At 44.5% G+C, this 19943-nt stretch overlaps 1 protein-coding gene across 1 annotated transcript; it reads right to left on the bottom strand.

Annotated features, from left to right (window-relative positions):
• Window positions 1-1113: 1113 nt before the first annotated feature.
• On the bottom strand, window positions 1114-15303 carry nptx2a (neuronal pentraxin 2a). Its single transcript, XM_066642447.1, has 5 exons — window positions 14330-15303; window positions 12815-13034; window positions 10028-10272; window positions 5573-5752; window positions 1114-4802 (listed from the first exon to the last, which is right to left on the bottom strand). Exons 1-5 carry the CDS (start codon window positions 14786-14788, stop codon window positions 4575-4577), a joined length of 1332 nt encoding a protein of 443 aa, XP_066498544.1. The 5' UTR covers window positions 14789-15303; the 3' UTR covers window positions 1114-4574.
• Window positions 15304-19943: the final 4640 nt, after the last annotated feature.

Here is a 19943-nt window from a genome sequence, read left to right on the forward strand (position 1 = left end):
CGCAGACACAGGGGGAACACACCAACTCCTCACAGACAGTCACCCGGAGGAAACCCACGCAGACACAGGGAGAACACACCACACTCCTCACAGACAGTCACCCGGAGGAAACCCACACAGACACAGGGAGAACACACCACACTCCTCACAGACAGTCACCCGGAGGAAACCCACACAGACACAGAGAGAACACACCACACTCCTCACAGACAGTCACCCGGAGGAAACCCACACAGACACAGGGAGAACACACCAACTCCGCACAGACAGTCACCCGGAGGAAACCCACACAGACACAGGGAGAACACACCAACTCCGCACAGACAGTCACCCGGAGCAGGAATCGAACCCACAACCTCCAGGTCCATGGAGCTGCACCACCGTGCCGCCCCCACTTTCCAATTTCTGTACTGGAAACCAGACTGAAGCCTTCTGCTTTTTACAGAATATTTACAGGATGAGGAGGTCATTAATTTACAAATCACATCTTATGTCATTAAAATATGCAACCCCCCCCCCAAAAAAAAAACCCTGTGTCATTGTAAAATTATGAGGTGGTGTTGGGAAATGGTCATACAATTGGAATGTTTTTGGTCCAGAAAACCACATTATATGTAGATTTTGATGTATAATGTGTATCTTTAGTCAAACCGGTGACTGCTGGAATATTTCAGCAATAGCTAAACAGCATATCTGAGTGGTTAAGGGAGGTTCACACCCCTGCTGAAAAATCATTTCCAATTTAGGCCATCTCTACCCCACCGGGTCTCTGCTACATCCAGAATAATTGCTTGTCAAAGCATTTTTTATTGTCGTCTGCTAATTGACACAAACAGAGCTCAGGTGACAAAGCAATTAACTTGACACCTGAGGGGAAAAAGAGCTAGAAATTCATGACAGAGACAAGCGTGATGGTAAAAATAACAAGAGAAAGCTTCGCAAAAGTACAAACCACTCACTTAAAAGCACTAAACAGCTCATAATCCAGTTTCTCTTTTTTTTTATTGCCACATGGAACCTCGCCAGACAGAGGATTGTGCACTGTGGATAAGGTTTTAATCCACAGAGATGAGGAAAAAACAAATTGCTATTTATGTCCAGTCAAGGCTCCTATAGTACAATCAACAAACAGCACTTTGTCACGCTATAAAAAGTTTACTTGGGGGGAAAAAAAAGCCCCAAAAATGCCTCTTACGCAACCAGAGTAGGGATCTATTTGACATCACAGGGAGATAAAACACAGCCCGGAGCCCTGACAGCTGATCAAATATCCTCTTTATATGCACGAATGTCTGACAGGCTGTGGACCACATGCTACTATTGATTCCTCCGATTCATACTGAATGCTGAAAACAGCTGCACGCACCTTCACCATAAACACTCCTTCACATTACTTCATATACAACACAGCGGTGTGCTTCACTCTTTTCAGAATCTTTATTGGGTGCAAAAAAGATATTCATCCACACCTCCACATCGAACTGTACATATGATTCATATGAGGAACGAGAAAGATTCTAACTCCAGAGCTTTTTCGTTTTCCTCAGGTTGCAGTATAACCTCAGGACAGTAGCTGGGTTACATTTAAAGACTGAATCCTCAACAAACCAAGAAAGCACAAATGGTGCTCAGAAAAAGGCCATTCAGATTTTTGAGCAAGAAGGTCATACTATTTTGTCATAACAGATAAAAAATACACAAAACATATAGAATTTTCCCTCTCAGGTACATACACAGTGACAAAGACAATCTGAATTCACAGTCAAATGAAGAAGAATGCACATTCAGTAATAAGAAATGTCGTATCAGTTCTGTTCCTTCGTCCCAGCGCTCAGCTTTAACCCGTAGAGGTCGCAGTTATTACCAGCAGTAACAATAATATGCTGCAATTCTATTTATATACATCATTGATGTAGATTAGCTCATGGGAAACAATGCTGAAGAGCAAGTTCTAAGAGTAAAATCAAGTTAAACAAAGGATTGTCTGAAGCCAAATACTGCAGATCATCACTTATGATGTGATTTGTAATAATACAATTTTGAGTGCACCAAATATTTTACATTCATACACGATGGGGGCGCCAGTCCTTCACAGGGCAACACACACACACACACACATTCACACCTATGGACACTCAATCACCTACCAATGTGATTTTGGACTGTGGGAGGAAACCAGAGGAAACCCATGCAGACACAGGGAGAACACACCACACTCCTCACAGACAGTCACCTGGAGGAAACCCACGCAGACACAGGGAGAACACACCACACTCCTCACAGACAGTCACCCGGAGGAAACCCATGCAGACACAGGGAGAACACACCACACTCCTCACAGTCACCTGGAGGAAACCCACGCAGACACAGGGAGAACACACCACACTCCTCACAGACAGTCACCCGAAGCGGGAATCGAACCCACAACCTCCAGGTCCCTGGAGCTGTGTGAATGCGACACTATCTACTGCGCCACCGTGCCGCCCCTACTTTACTTTATAGAATTCATTCATTTATAGTCTGTAACCGCTTATCCAGTTCAGGGTCACAGTCCAGAGCCTACCCCGAATCACTGGGTACAAGGTGGGAACACACCCTGGAGGGGGCGCCAGTCTATTGCAGGGTGACACACATCCACACACTCACACCTATGAAAACTTTTGAGTCGCCGATCCACCTACCAACGTGTGTTTATGGACCGTGGGAGGACACCGGAGCACCCGGAGGAACCCCATTCAGACACAGGGAGAACACACCACACTCCTCACAGTCAGTCACCCGTAGTAGAGCTCACCTTTTCAGTACTTATGAATAATTGAAGGTGAGTTTGGAAAGACCGATCATCTTTGGATTTTTGCCTTTCCTTAGTGCAAACCTCGTAAGTCAAATTACAAACCAGTCTAACTACCATTATGTCTGAGTAATGCAACAAAATGAATGTAATAACTCTCAACTTCTATGGGTTAAAGCACAGCAGGGAATTTCATCCAAGGCTAACCTCACTCTTAAAGGACCCATCCCTGTAAGTGGCAACAAGGGAAACAACTCACTGCCTAATTAGTGGCCACAGTGTATTTAAGAATAGTGCACATTACTGGGAACGTGAGATTTTGATTTTCCTATTTCCACACTCCGTCTACGAGTGTCTAACAAAACCGTCCTTGTTCCTACATTTTAAATGCAGCTAGACACAATGAAACAGACAGGCATAGTGGTGTATTTGGGCATGAAAACATACAAAACAGCACTGAAAGCATGGTGTACGTACAAAATCCAACATAATGCGGCTATTGCACAGCTTTAAGCTAAAATGATCAAGCGCTATTGGGCTCTGTACAAAAATAATGCAGGTTCCTCTCTGATTGCTGGAGGATAACGCATTCAACCTTGCTGTCGTCACACGTGAAGAGAAAGTGAGCAGTTTCACCGTTAGAAACCTATCGTCAATACTTTTTAAAACATCTTTATAGAAGAATTGTATCCAGTGCTTTGTGCTAGGGTCCCCACAGGTTCTGAAATAGAAACTGATTATGTACATGCATCATTAAACAAGCATTGTTCTTGTTTGGCTCCTCCAGTGGCCAAAACACAGTTGAGCTAATTAAAGTCAGGGCCATTTCCCTGCCCCTGACGAAACGCATTTACAAAAGTGTATCAAAGATCCGGTCTAATTCTGTAATTCACAACTCTGGTTCTTTACAAGACAAACGAGGATTAAACATTCACTCAACGGTCTCTTAAGCCAAATGAGCTGGATCTCCTCAAGGCCTCCCGGATGCTTCCCGACGACGTGGGCCGACGTGAGTTGCGGGCCAGTCCTTGGCAGCTTTGGCGCTTTGCCTTTAAACTCACCAGGCCGAGTGGCAAATCTGCTGGAGGTGGCAGCTGCTCAAGCGGGAGCAGTATTAGAGTAGATTTGCAAGAATGTGAACGTTGTCTACTACTAATCCTCTCAAAGTCCACACGCAAGTGCACACACACACACACACACACACACACACACACACACACACACAGGCATAAACCTGCACAAGACTTGTTCATTCATACATTATAGACAGTCTTTACGCTTAAGCCCTATTTTAAATTCAGTCACTCAGTCTGACGCTGTATGTATTGGACATAAAATGAAATCAAACGTAAACATCCATGCAGATTTGGACTTCACAATCCAGTCCACACTGTTCTTAAAGTTTTAGACTGAACACAGGATTTTGAAGGACATGTGCAGCACAAAAGCATACCTAACATCAACAAGAGACCAAAGCTTGGATACGCCAGAGTAGTCAAGTATTCTTAACCTTGCGCGTACTGCGTTTTTTTTTCTTTTGTTATTATTCTTTTTTTAAAACGTCACATATCACGATTATTTTTATCATTGACCTTGCTGGCATTTCAACCTTAACAAAAACAGAAACAGCGGAAAGAAGCAGAAATCAGCCAGAGAGAACGCTTGCAAGCACAGTGAACACTGTTTCATCACATGACCGTGTTCCTCCATCGCTCCAACAGCAACACGGTGTGGCGTTTGACCTTGGATAATTATTAACGCATCCAAAGGCGAAGCCTTGATCTTATGAGTCAAACAGACGGTCTTCGCAAATCTCCAGGGCTGCTTTAGTGGCTCCTCCGAACACCTCTACGTTGCCGTCTATCCAGGGCACGACGTTGCCCGGCATGTAGGCCGAGCAGTTGGCCATGCCTGAGATGTCTATAGGCCGCAAAACTCGATCCCACATGTTGAAGTGGCTCAGTTCTCCGACGAAAGCTTGTGTAGCATCAAATCTCCCTCCGACAATATCCTGATGAGAGGAAAATGGGGAAAATGGGTCACCAAGCACATAATTAACACAGGGAAACAACACAGAATCTGCAGGCACTGAGAGAGCACATATTTAAAGCTGGAATTTAATAGTTAGCATTCTCCTTTGGGTTTTACGCATGCTAAAACAAATGTCAGTACTATTAGATACAGAAAACACAACTACAGCCACAAGTGGCCACTCTCAGGCTCTGAGCACACGTTCATAATCCACTATATTTTTGCAAAAGGGGATCCTTCTGAATATAGACACTCTCCCTAAACCACAAAACAGTAGTACAAAGAGAGACAGTCATTTTGTGGCAAAAATGGACCCCCATGCACCACTCAGGCAACTAATACCCAATTTGCAATTACTGTTGTTGCACTCCCATGGGCTGGATATAATGTTACCAAGTTCACACTGGCATCATTATGATTGCCTGTATTATGATGCAAAAAAGAAAGAAAAATGAGATCTTTTCAGCACCTTTGTTTTAGCAATTAGCATTAGCAACACAAACGCCAACCCATTATTCATTTCTCTGTCTACAGTCCAATAACTAATTGGGAGACAAGTTCAATGACCTCTGTCCGTCTACACGTACCATCCCCCAAGAGCAGAAGATCACCCCCCGGCGCATTCCGTGTGGTACAACTGCGCAAAGGCTTGAAATTAAAGATGACGTCTTCTATTCATCGCGTGTGAAGACCTGCTCTATTTTCTCTGTCAGTCCCTTAAGGAAGGTGTTATGTCTCTTTTACTCTTACCTGCTCTTGACCTAGAATGATCACTCCTCCAGGTTTAATTGGGTGCCACGGGGCCAGGTTTTCCCCAGTGCCCAGCTTCTCTCCATCCTGATAGGCCTCCCAGTAGCCGTCTCTGGTTGTCCAGGTGATGCAGATGTGATGCCATCGGCCATCGCTCACAGACAAAGGCAGCTGGGCTACCTGTAGGGATTGTAATTTGAAAATATGGTGTACACTGCGTTACATTTTGTTAAGGAATTTGCAGAAACAGAACCAATGAATAGCATGGTACTATAGCATTTAGCATTAGCAAATTATAAGGGTACAGTGCTGTGGAGAGCATCTTGAGGACAATGCAAGGATGAGCTCAGTTGAAAATGATTGTTCACCTGCTGGCCTTGGATTATTCCAGGATATGTTTGTACCTTGGTGATGCTAAACTAAACAAAGCTCTATCATCCCACGTTTGATTCTTTGAATGACTTTGCAGGACAATGTCCTACTGTTTACTCATACATTATACGGCTTTAAGCAATGCTCTGACAGTGTGTTCCAAAAGCATAGACTTGAGGGTATCAGCCCACCTATTGTTCAGATGTGTAATTCTGATGCATGTCTTACTCATATTACGCAAATGCATCACACGTCAGCCCCTGTTTTGTCTGTGACTCATTTATATAAAACAAAAGCAGGAGGGGTGCAGGGTATCAGAATCACATCTGTATTGGCAGATAAGCTCTTTACCAAAACATTGACTTTTTTGCGTCACTTGCACGTATTTCAACGTGATGACGTAGTTAGTGTTCGGTGGAAGAGAGGAATGTGTAGGTGATGCCAGGATGCATTGTTGCATTTGCTGTATTTCTATATAATGCTAGCGCTGGTGGATCTAGTGTAAATGTATTAGTTTCTACATTTATGCATTTTAAAGACTATACTCATGATTTTATTCAATTTGATATGGTTTCCTCACCATTAACTCTCCACTCTATTCTAATGTGTTTACGAAGCCCCAGTGTCAGTAAATGGCTAAAAAAAACAATGTGTCTCAGTCTGATATGCTAGGCTTTCACTTCCTCTGACAATGAAGAGAACTTAGAATTTAAAAATACACAAACCGAAATGAGGATATTGCTCTATAGGTGGGTATTGTCTATTTTTTTGCTGTTTCTGATTACGTAAGGTAGAATGTCTCCAAATTTGGGAGATGCTTAACTGCATTATTATGCATTATTCATTCATTCATTATCTGTAAGCGCTTATCCAGTTCAGGGTCGCGGTGGGTTCAGAGCCTACCTGGAGTCATTGGGCGCAAGGCTGGAATACACCCTGGAATTTGTTCTTCACAGGGCAACACAGACACACGCACACATTCACACCGTGTGTTTTTTTTGGACTGTGGGAGGAAACCGAAGCACCCTGAGGAAACCCACGCAGACACAGGGAGAACACACCACACTCCTCACAGACAGTCACCCGGAGGAAACCCACGCAGACACAGGGAGAACACACCACACTCCTCACAGACAGTCACCCAGAGGAAACCCACACAGACACAGGGAGAACACACCACACTCCTCACAGACAGTCACCCAGAGGAAACCCACACAGACACAGGGAGAACACACCACACTCCTCACAGACAGTCACCCGGAGCGGGAATCGAACCCACAACCTCCAGGCCCCTGGAGCTGTGTGACTGCGACACCTACCTGCTGCACCACCGTGCCGCCTTAACCGCATTAACGAAAGTTAAAAATGCAGACAACAGTCATTTATTTTTCACTCAAACTCAGAGCTTTTGAATGTAAACAAACCAAAAGACAGCTTTTCCCCAAAATCGGAGACATCCCCTTTAAGTATTGGCTCTGGCTAACGTGTGCATGAAAAAGTTTAAGAAAAATATTGAAAACATATTTAAAAAACAAACTATAATTCCGATATAAATACAGTTCCTTTAAAGCTGTCTATTACATGTCAATCCTTCAAAACTTCATCCAACCCCCCTACACACACACTTCCTTCCATACATGGTTTCAGCTCAGTTTTAAATAAATACCCAGTAATGGATCACAGCAGAATCGTACATTTTAAAGTTATTATGAACGTCAATACACAACCTCAATCTACAACCAATATTTTAGTGATGCAGACAATAAAATGAACACGCAGGTGGCACTGGTTCAAGGACTACTTCAATGACAGTCATGATTCTGTTGATTTTTCAATCTACTCCATTGATATGGAAGCTGTTTTTACTCTGATTCCCCACAAGGACGCATTCATGAACGTGACTAAACCCTATCTCAATGTCGTCAATGTGATGAAGTAAAAATAGTGAACCCAGGCTGAATACCATGTTCAGAGACAGTGAAGTCTGCAACGGAGGCAGGGAACGTACTAAAGCGTTACTTGACAGCTAATCAGATTCAGCATCACTCTTCTTCTCTCTCTCATTTAACCCCCCACAACACACACATACATGCGCCAACAGAAACACACACACACAACCTCAGGAGCACAACCAGACCCACAAACTCACATGTATAATGCATGCTGTAGCAGGGAGCTGTAGGGCAAGCTGCCTCTCTCAATAATCCAGATGCCAAACTGACACTGCTCAGGAGAGGTATCATGAGAGTTAGTCAGGCAGCCAAACTCACTCCCTTAGTTCTCGCTCCCACTCTCACTATACCCCTAGGTTAGGTTCAACAGGAGCCAGAGACACAGATATTTAATGATTTCCACACTTCCTGTTAAAAGAGCTTTAGAAATCCAACTGCACTATTACAGTTCTCACAAAGAAATATGTGAAAACTCATGTTGATAAAGTATTTTTTTTGCTTTTTAAGCATTTTTTCCCCGTGATTACTGCCTTTGGTGCAGCTTTAGCAGCTTCGTAATATATAAATGCGACCAATGTGTGTCATAAATTTTCAAAAATGCCTATTTGAAACAAAAAAAAAATGGCCGTGAATTAAAAAAAAAAACATGAATTCATGTCCGAGGGCACTCAGGGAAAAGCCATGTCTCATATCTCCTTTCATAACTATAACTACATCAATAGACTTGTGCTTAATTTCTAAATAATGAGGCTCATGTCAGGGTTGAGTGCCACATAGGCCATTGACGGAGGTTATGACGCATTTGAATTTACATTTGCCGCTCTGCTGCAGTCAGAAGTAAACATGCACTGATCAGATCTTGACAAGACAGCTTAGCAATGCAGATATGACCAACAACAAATCTCAAGGTGCCTCAAATCGCAACTGGCAGACCCTAATTAACCCTAAAAACCTAATTAACAGGTGGCATAGTGGTGCAGCAGGTAGTGTCGCAGTCACACAGCTCCAGGGACCTGGAGGTTGTGGGTTCGTTTCACGCTCCGGGTGACTGTCTGTGAGGAGTTGGTGTGTTCTCCCTGTGTCTGCGTGGGTTTCCTCCGGGTGACTGTCTGTGAGGAGTGTGGTGTGTTCTCTCTGTGTCTGCGTGGGTTTCCTCCGTGTGACTGTCTGTGAGGAGTGTGGTGTGTTCTCCCTGTGTCCGCGTGGGTTTCCTCCGGGTGACTGTCTGTGAGGAGTGTGGTGTGTTCTCCCTGTGTCTGCTTGGGTTTCCTCCGGGTGACTGTCTGTGAGGAGTGTGGTGTGTTCTCCCTGTGTCTGCGTGGGTTTCCTCCGGGTGACTGTCTGTGAGGAGTGTGGTGTGTTCTCTCTGTGTCTGCATGGGTTTCCTCCAGGTGACTGTCTGTGAGGAGTGTGGTGTGTTATCCCTGTGTCTGCGTGGGTTTCCTCCGGGTGACTGTCTGTGAGGAGTGTGGTGTGTTCTCTCTGTGTCTGCGTGGGTTTCCTCCAGGTGACTGTCTGTGAGGAGTGTGGTGTGTTATCCCTGTGTCTGCGTGGGTTTCCTCCAGGTGACTGTCTGTGAGGAGTGTGGTGTGTTATCCCTGTGTCTGCGTGGGTTTCCTCCAGGTGACTGTCTGTGAGGAGTGTGGTGTGTTCTCCCTGTGTCTGTGTGGGTTTCCTCCCACGTTCCAAAAACACACGTTGGTAGGTGGATTGGTGACTCCAAAGTGTGAGTGTGTGAGTGAATGTGAGTGTGTGTGTTGCCCTGTGAAGGACTGGCGCCCCCTCCAGGGTGTATTCTCTCCTTGCGCCCAATGATTCCAGGTAGGCTCTGGACCCACCGCAACCCTAAATTGGATAAGCGGTTACAGATAATGAATGATTGAATGAATGAACCTAATTAACACCCACAACCACCACATCTTGCCAAATAGATCCCAATTTTGCCCTAAGAACTTTACATTACAGAGCTGCAAGGACAGATATCCCTACAGTGATTCAGTGTTACAAGCCATCAACCAGTGCTAACAACACAATTTTGCACCACACTCGCATTCATATCCCCAAGTCCCCCTGGAAAGTAAAAAGCAACACTTCAAACAGCTCCGTATAACAACATTAATTAGTGACTCACCTTGTCATTAACAAGAAGCTCAATAGGATTATTGCCCCACTCTATCAGCACAATCTCATTGGCTTGTCCAGGGACACCATATGAGAACGGAGTTCCGATGCCAGGGCTAGCCTTGGACTTGAGCCACATGCACACAGTAAAGGCATACATCTCTGGCAGACTCTTCTTTATCCGCCCATACAGGTAGTTTGTTCGCAGGGGCAGAGATATCTTGAAGTCCTCTGGAGATTTAAACGCACTGTTACCTGTGAGAACAGGAAAAGAAAGCAATGCTAATTCACAGTGTACAAATGCACCAGGGATATACAGATGAACTCGTAGCCATGGCTTGTCGGTGAACTCCAGCGCTGATGTAACTGGGTCACATTTGATCACTTGATGTCATTAGTAAATTGGTCCTGTTTGCACCGCTGACCCTTCACTCAAAGCTGAAAATGGAAATGAGACTGGCTTGTAATGCCAGATGGGTCACAGATACACTCTTCACTCAACAAGGCCAGAGGCTACGTGCTCCCCTGCTGAAGCCCCATTGAAAGGTAAACAGCTGCCTGCAAATAGTGTGCTCTTTTATATGCCCCACTACTAAATAAGAAAAATGCTTACATCCACTAAAACCTTCAACTTGCTTTCAGCCTGCGTTAAAGCATCCTTTATTAATGCTTTATGAGATGACCAGGGGGTGCTGGAAGAATCCCCCAAGATTTCAGGATTCTGTAATGGCTAATAACGTTATTGAACATATAACTCAATATTAGTGAGTCTACCCTAATATACGGCTGTTTAACTTTCAGCACCCAACATAAAACACCTTCCCATTACCATGGGTGACATGGAAAGAAAATGTGGAATTTGAAGTACAGTATTGCCCTGATACCTTTCTTTCTGCCCATTATTGTAAATGTACTTAGTGTTTCAGTGTTTCCGCTGCTTAATTATTGCTGCCGCTCCATCAGAATTTAAATAATTACATGAAATAGGGCTTTTATTCTGGAGTGAGGAGAGTGGAAAAATGACACGTACTGCGCTGCTTCTACACACACCTCACAAGCGAGAGAGAGAGAGAAATAGTGGACAGGGAAAAAAGGTAATTAAATTAGAGGTTTTACAGTTGACAACATTTAGAATGTTACTTTCGGTTTGGCACATGCTGCCTATTCATTTTTAACGCAGATTAATCATATGACCAAGTTCGACCCCAACATTTATTTAGTAAATTAAGATATTTTAATTCAGAAATCATCAAAACCACACAGAAATCATTATAATAAACAAAAATAGTCCTCTATTGAGTTTGCCATGTATACTACACTAACTTAGACATGTATTTGTTTTATTCCTCTGCGTACAAAGAATTACTACTATTCATTCATTCATTATCTGTAACCCTTATCCAGTTCAGGGTCGCGGTGGGTCCAGAGCCTACCTGGAATCATTGGGCGCAAGGCAGGAATACACCCTGGAGGGGGCACCAGTCCTTCACAGGGCAACACACACACTCACACCTACGGACGCTTTTGAGTCGCCAATCCACCTACCAACGTGTGTTTTTGGACTGTGGGAGGAAACCGGAGCACCCGGAGGAAACCCACGCAGACACAGGTAGAACACACCACACTCCTCACAGACAGTCACCCGGAGGGAAGGACTGGCGCCCCCTCCAGGGTGTATTCCCGCCTTGCGCCCAACGATTCCAGGTAGGCTCTGGACCCACCGTGACCCTGAACTGGATAAGGGTTACAGATAATTAATAAATGAATGAATGTGTGTGTCGCCCTGTGAAGGACTGGTGCCCCCTCCAGGGTGTGTTCCTGCCTTGCGCCCAGTGATTCCGGGTAGGCGCCGGACCCACTGCGACCCTAAATTGGAAAAGCGGTTACAGACAACGAATGAATGAATGATTAATCAGTAGAAACCTTAGGAATTAAATCATGATTTCATTCCTCTAGTAACTGGTCTTTGTGTGTGTGTGTATATATATGTGTGTGTGTGTATCTCACCCCGGATTGTTTTGGCTTCTGCAAGGTAACACCCACGAGAAGTGCTATCCTCAGAAATTGTCTGAGAGATTTTTTTTCTGTTTGGCATCATCACAGCATCAGTGGCTTAACTGTGATTTGACTTGCTCACTGCATTAAAGAGTCACTCTGACAGGTTAAATACAAGTAGAATAAAATATGCCAAACATGGTTCGTCTTGGACGAGGACCAGTTGAAAGAGGGAGGGATTTCCCAGGAAAATTGGGCCTCTGGGAGCCCAAAGGGAGGTGGGTTCAGTAGCACAGTTCTGGAGAATTTAGGATGTGTTAAAGACAGCCAGAGGCCTGACATTGTTGGAGGCCTGAGCTGGTCCATGCTCAAGGTTAAATTATTCTATGTTTAATTTTTGATTCACGTCTCTTTTACATTCTTTCATTCCATTTTTCTTTACTTTTTCTCTTCAAGCATCTACAGAAACTATAATAGAACTGGAATATTCATTCATTATCTATAACCCTTATCCAGTTCAGGGTCGCGGTGGGTCCAGAGCCTACCTGGAATGATTGGGCGCAAGGCGGGAATACACCCTGGAGGTGGCTGGATCTTAGATGTTTCAGAAAACCAATAAATCAAATGAACCAATCAATGCTCTACTAAACTCTCCTGGTCACACACTGGTATGGAACACCATCTTTGGTATTTATTGAGCTGGGATGCTTAGGACATCACTTGAAGATAAAGTAAATTCTGGCTGTACTTCAATCAAGGAAAAACCGATCTGAACGTAAGCAGGTGATGGAGCATGTCATACTTCTCTCCAGCTCCGTGATCCTCTCCAGAAGTGAGTTGAGAGTGGACTCTGTGCGCTGGCGATGGGCTGCTGTCTCATTGTAGAGCTGACTCTTCTCCTCCTCCAGCTCAGCCACTCTCCTCAGAAGCTGGCTCTCTAAGTCGCCAAGCCGCCGCTTCAGCAAGTCGCGCAACTCGTTGGGGAACGCCGCACCTGACACGTTGGCTCGCAGCTGCTGCTGCTGCAGGAGAAAAACTTGAATCAGCCACTTCAGCTCTGCTGACTGTAGCACATACATGTATACATAAATATTGATAGAGTCACTTCATCCAAAATGACACGGTGTTGTTTCCTCTGTGGCAGCGGTGATGAGTCACCTACTGTAAAACTCTGAGTGTGTGCAAATGAAGGGTTACAAGCGTCTACTCGGTGTGTGTGTCTACTTGTATGTGTGTAAATGTTACATGGTGGGATATCACCACAGTCGCACAACACCAACTATTTCTAAGTCAGCAACTTTTCAAATTGAAATAGCTTTCATTAGTTGTGATTTAGTGTATTACAAAGTGGCAATAATGAGGTCTCAGAGGCTAACTATTAATTTGTAAAACCAAATCAAAGTATAGATAGTTCCAGAATCGTATAAATTATACAACCCTTCTTACTCCTGAACTGTGTGCAGATCACAGACATTTACAAAAAAGCACTAAGGCAGGTCAAGAACGCAAAGAACAACTCCCAAATCACTGCCAAAACATTCAGAGAAAATTGTCTGGCACAGGAATGGTAATGCACGGGCCCAGTGTCCAGTGCTGGTGGATTAACCACCGATAAACCCTGTGTGTTGAAGATGTTGAGCCTCCAGGTCCTTGGCAGTGATGTGGGAGATTTGCTTCGCTAAAAAGGCAACATCTGAAGTACGACACAATCCTTAGATAAGCCAGAGGCACTCTGGAAACAGCTGCGGTGGTCTGAAAAAACTACCAATGGTAAACTTGGAAAATATAAAAAGAGAAGTAGAGAAGAGCACCTCGCCAACTGTTAAGCGTGGGGGTGGATTTATTTTGCTTTTAAGTTGTGTGGCAGCCAGTGACACAGAAAATGTTGAGAGGATAGAGGGGATGAAAGCCCTCTACTAAATACAGTAAGCTGATGTTCCACAGTCAGCGAACAAACTGAAGAAGATGGCTCTTAAAATAAGATAATGATCATAAAGATACCACAAAATCAACCGGAATACTATTGTTTTCAAATGGTGTTTATTATTCTCAGACTTGCAGTGCTTGCAACTGAGCCTAGAAACATTTCTGGATTAGAAGCATTCAACAGAGGAAAGAGTGGGATCCTAAATCAAGCAAAAAAAAAAAAGAATTAGGAGGCTGTGATTTCACCAAAAAGTGGTCTTATTAAGCAAAGGTTCCCAAAGTTTTCCGAGCATGCATTATATTAATGCATAATAATAACGCTAAATAAAACTGTAGGGTATAAGTGTGTGAATTGTATTCATCAAAGTGCTAAACAGGTGCCCCGTCTCACCTCGAGGTTCTCGAGTCGGTCCTTCAGACTCTGCATGGTCTTCCCGAGCTGCTCGATGGTCTCGGAGGGGTCCCGCGGCAGGTCGCCCATCGTGTTCTTGCCGTAGTCCTTCCTGCGGGCGCCTGCCCGCGCCTTGCTGTCTCGCGTGTCCTGCGCGGCCGCGGCCGCCTCGCAGCGCGAGAGCTTGGCGTTGAGCTCTTTGATGGTGCCCTGCTGACTGGCGATGGTCTCTTTGTGCTGCAGGACCGTCTCGCGCAGCTGCACGATGGCGCTCCTGAACTCGTGCTCCTGCGGGCTCGTGCTCGGGTTCGGACTCGGGCTCGCGCTCTGCACCGGGCAGCTGAGGCGCGCGCCCGCGGGCACCGCTGTGCAGACGAAACGGCCGCCTTGCGCCTGAGCGCGCGCCAGCCCGCTGATGCTGCCCAGCGCGCACACGAACAGGAGCGCGAGAACCAGCATAGCGACAAACAGAACGTATTCAACTCGACACAGAGAGCGAGGAACCCTTCAATAAGAACGAATAAAGCAACAGAGAATGTTATTCGTGACTGTTTTCACGATAATAAAGCCTCGACTCTCCGAGCTGCTCAAAAAAAGTGGAAAAAGGAAACAAAAATCGTGCCCACGTCTCTCTCACATAAAACGGAACGTCTCATTTCCCACAAGCTCCAAAATCCACGACAAAAAGCCGGGAAAAGTTCTCCGGAGACAGAAAAAAGACACGTCAGCTGATAAAGCCTCTCACAGTGCCAGGCGCAGCAAGTGCTAAGTGTTTCCCGCCGTTTTTAACCGTCCCTTTTAACCGTGGTTCAAACCAAAACTAAAGCCCCCGTCCGGAATGTTTCCCTAAGCCCCCACACCCGCAGGTCTGAGGTAATTAAACCGCGGAGAGTGAACTACAGCCCCTCAGCTCGTCGAGCTGTACTACCTCCTCTCTCAGCTTTTCCCGCGCACTGGACGTGGAGCAGCCGCTCGCACCGTTTGAGCGGATTAACGGAGGCTGCGCGCGGATTGACTCAGGTTTGGCTACGTCACTTACTCCCAGCTGCAGCGAGTCATAAATATGGACCTTTTATTTATTTTTTTGTTTTTGTTTTTTTTTTGGCTCTGAGGCGGACTGTCCCTCCTCCACTTTAATGGGGTCAGTCTTTAAAGACTTTTTCCTGAACCTCTTAAATATTCCGAGCGGCAGCAGAAGCGAGCGAGCTCACCGCGTTCGCAATAAATTAATTATTGTGCTGTTTTTTTATACACCTCATAAAGGTTTTATTATGCTTTAAAAGTCCTCCCACAGATTTATGTCTCTCATTAAAGGCGTTAACAAATAAAGGTTACACCTCTGTAAACATTTGACTATGGTTTAACTCTTTCAGGTCTGAAACTAACATATCTTTTAAGTGTTTCTTATCGTTATAATGTTAAGGGTGGCAGCTCCAGAGTCCAGGTTGTGGGTTAGAAGGTGATTGTAGGTGCATATTCCCCTGGGAATAAGTGATAGGCTATTCGGCCATCTTAAGTCCATCCATCCATTATCTGTAACCGCTTATCCAATCCAATTTAGGATTATCCAATTTAGGGTCGCGGGGGGTCCAGAGCCTACCTGGAATCATCGGGCGCAAGGCGGGAATACACCCTGGAGGGGACACCAGTCCTTTACAGGGCAACACAGACACACTCACATTCACTCACACCTACGGACACTTTCGAGTCGAAAATCCACCTGCAACGTGTGTTTTTGGACTGTGGGAGGAAACCGGAGCACCCGGAGGAAACCCACGCGGACACGGGGAGAACACACCAACTCCTCACAGACAGTCACCCGGAGCGGGAATCGAACCCACAACCTCCAGGCCCCTGGAGCTGTGTGACTGCGACACTACCTGCTGCGCCACCGTGCTGCACGGCCATCTTAAGTGAGATTCCAAATGTAGGGAACTTAACACTGTGTAGGGAATAGGTTTGTCACTACTCAGGAATTTGGCAGTGAAGTCAACGTGTTTTATTACCAGAACTGTTCCATAAAATTCCCATATTTATTCCCATATTACACAGTGATACATGGCTGTAGTTCAGTGTTGTGCAGGGGGGACTGAAGCCTACAAGGAATCACTGGGAACAAGGTAGGAACACATTCTGGAGGGATGCTAGTCCACCACAGGCATCACACACTCACACATTCACTCATATCTATGGATATTCTGAATAGACAATCCATGATGTGTTGGTGTTATGGACTGTGGGTTGAACCCCTGAGGAAACCCATGCAGACACTGGGAATATACACCAAACTCCTAACAGACAGTCATCCAAAGCGCGACTCGAGCCCACAACCTCAGGTCTGAGAGCTCTGTGAATGCAACACTACCTGTTGCCCCACAGTGCTGCCTCTAACCTTAATCCAACTTTAAAACATCTTCCCCATAAAAAAATTAAATGATTTATACATTCCTGGTGGTGGTTCTCATTAAAAAGATAAATCCCACAATTTATGTGTGTGTATGTGTGTGTGTGTGTGTGTGTGTATAAACAAGTTTTGGTCTTCACAATGTGATATATTCCTGGCACACACACCACACAGACTGAGAGAGAGAGAGTCACTGAACTCAGAACAAAGAAACAGTCTATCTTTACTGAGGTTTGGGGTGGTTTATCACTTGCTGCTCACCACAGCCAGCCCATCAATTCACCAGCATAGCAATCTAGTGGGGACAGACTCCAATAACCAAATGTCCTGATGGATCCAACTTTTTCAGTGCAAAGTTCCATAAATTTCCCTTCTTACATCACAGATTATGTAGGTCTCACCTTACCCCAATCTCAAATGATTGAGTGGCTGTAGGGTCTCGCTGCTGACGACAGATGCAGCAGCATCAGCCTGTTCTATTTGCAACTCGTGCTTGCACTGCTGGTCATCTTGCCCTATGCTGTTACTGCTGCTTTTGTCACCGTCCAAAGCTGCTGGGGTGCACCCAGGACAGCTTCAGCCCAATTTCCAGTCTCTATTACTGCTGCAGCATTAAGTACCATCCCAATCCCAGTCTCTGCTGTCATACTGTAGGGTTAGCCAGGCTCACATGCTCAACCTTCAATCAACAGCTATCATCCTGTGGACTGCCACCTACGGCTAGCCACCTAGCTCATTTGCTGAACAGCTTCTTCAGGCGGAGTGAATTCTCTTTATTGATTTATTGCGAAACAGACCAAAAATTAATTAACATATTTTTAATGTGTGTGAATCTTTCCCCCAGTAATATATATATACAATTTTTGTAATTATAATCATACACAGGATAAGACATAAAATATCCTATGCCAATCCATTAGAGCTTCACATAGGGCCCACCACACTCTTCCTACCTGTAGCCACAAAATTTCTATTGAATCATACACTTCAACACTAAGGTTGCTGTTGCCATTTATGACCCTATCAGCAACCAGCTACATCTAGCAACATATACCCACTAGGGTTGCTGTGGCCGTTTATGATCCTTTCAGCAACCAGCTATCCTTAACAGCTACTGTTACTCATTGAGCCCAGCCCATAAGTACCTAAACCACCCACTGTATCACTAGCTCTTTACAGGGGTCATCAGGTTGGCACCTCCTCTCTCGTTGGTGTTTCGCTAAATTAAGCCCACAACACCTCCAGAAGGCTCAACAGTGAAGTCAGGCATCCCAGACCCACCCCTCTCCAAGCCAGGTTTACAGTCCTACTGTACCCTTAACCATCAACAACTGTAAATCCACACTGGCCTCACTGGTGACTAAGGCTGTACCTAGCCCCACTGGCACCATTAATGCATACTCAATGCCACCAGTTCCATGTGAACTTTATGTGCTACATCACCAACAATCACAATAGCAACTCTACAGTGCATTTTTACTGTGCCAAAATATAATATGACTTGTCTCCATCTCCGACAATCCTTGCCAGGAAATCTTCCGCTTGTCTAGATTCTCCCATCGAAGCCCCTGGCCTTGTTTTGCCTGTGACGCTGCTGTTGCGCACCGCGCCTCCTCTTCCTGTTTGCGAGCTTCTCGCAACCTGCACGGCCACTTTCAGATTCCACTTGTTACCTGCTTTTATTACCTGCTTTTGTGACCACCTAATACGAGACAGTAAGCCAAAATGCAGACACCATAATTTCAACTTCCGTAGCAGATATGATCTATCAATGTTATTAATAGCCTTCACCAGTTCAGCTTTTAATCCCACAACTTGTTCGGTATTGTTTAGCGCTGCACTATACCATCTACCTAAACTCTTCACTGGTCTCTCTAGTATTGTAGGGATCATTTCACCTTCCATCAAAAATATTTCTTGCACAAGTTTTCCATTTACAATCGACAGACTTCTAGAATGTGTTTAACTTTCAGCCTAACCAACCTTAGATTATCATTTAACTTCTCCAACAACCGCCATGTGCAAGGCACATTAGTCGTTAGCATGGTCATGTCATTCATGTAAGCCCTAATTGGGGGGAGCCAAGTACCGCCATGCAACCTCTCCCTGCCTATGACACACTTAGAGGCCCTAATTACTACCTCCATTGCCATTAAATAAATATTGAACATCTACTTAAAGCAATATTATTCAGTAAAAGCTTCAACAGGATTTAACCTTTTCCAAATATTTTAACTTCACCTTGAGATTTAATTGTTAAAATACTTCTAAAATTAACATCTCATGCTTGAAATATCTTTTGTCACATGTCATGCCTTGCAGGTTTACAAAATTGTCAATTTCATTTGTGTCCTTGTTCAACCCCACCAGCACACATTCACCCCAAATGAATAACTGGAATATGGCACCAGTCACATATTCAAAAAGAAATGGCAGTGTCTGAATTTCCTGAAGATCACAAGAAGAAAAAAAGTCAATTTCCTGTGTTTTTTTTCTTTATTTTTAACAATATGATAGTACAGACTAACAAAAACACTTTGAAGTCCAACCCTGCTATCCCAATAGACTGGAAGTAAATTATTACAATGTCCTTAATGTACTCATGCCATTAGCATAGACCCTAATTAGCCATTGCTAATTCCATGCTAAACCCAAAAGCCTGTTACTTTCAAGTCTAACCACTCTCTAAAAAGGAACCTTGTAAGAAACGAGATCTTAATGAAAAGATTTAGCACATTTTGAATGGCTAAATACACAATTTCTTAGATTTAGCGTTAAGACAATTTTTAATATCAGAATCAAATGGCACCACAATGCTTTGTGAGGCAGGTCACAAAAACGATTTACATTTATCCATCTATAGAGCCTATGGCAGCGTAGCTCCACCTACTCACTTTAGAATAGGCTGGCACAATACAGGAGCGTGCATGAGAATAGAGGTTGAAAGGTAGGAAAATGGTCATTTAAAAAATCAATGATGATGGTCTTTGGTACCCAAAGGAAAACAGTATAATAATACAAGATTAATGTAGGATACAGTTTTTTTAAAGAGAAAACTAAACCGTATGTTCTGAGTATAAATAGCACTTTTTGGTTAGTGGAAGATGGAAAGTGTGGGCCCTTTGTCCTCCAGCTTCCTGGCCTGGCCACTTCAGGTCACCAGCTTTGGTGATAGCTTCTCTGTTAATGTTAATGTAGCTTCTCTCTCTC

Source organism: Hoplias malabaricus, chromosome 13 (assembly GCF_029633855.1).
Source record: "Hoplias malabaricus isolate fHopMal1 chromosome 13, fHopMal1.hap1, whole genome shotgun sequence".
In the NCBI taxonomy this organism is placed as follows: domain Eukaryota; kingdom Metazoa; phylum Chordata; class Actinopteri; order Characiformes; family Erythrinidae; genus Hoplias; species Hoplias malabaricus.

What these genes read in the sequence shown, in the direction of transcription:
- nptx2a (XM_066642447.1), bottom strand. Translation starts at nt 14,788, where the DNA reads ATGCTGGTTCTCGCGCTCCTGTTCGTGTGCGCGCTGGGCAGCATCAGC. An exon ending in ACCGACTCGAGAACCTCGAG is followed by an intron (nt 13,035 to 14,329) that starts GTGAGACGGGGC and finishes TTTCTCCTGCAG; the next exon opens with CAGCAGCAGCTGCGAGCCAA. An exon ending in AGCTTCTTGTTAATGACAAG is followed by an intron (nt 5,753 to 10,027) that starts GTGAGTCACTAA and finishes CAATCCCTACAG; the next exon opens with GTAGCCCAGCTGCCTTTGTC.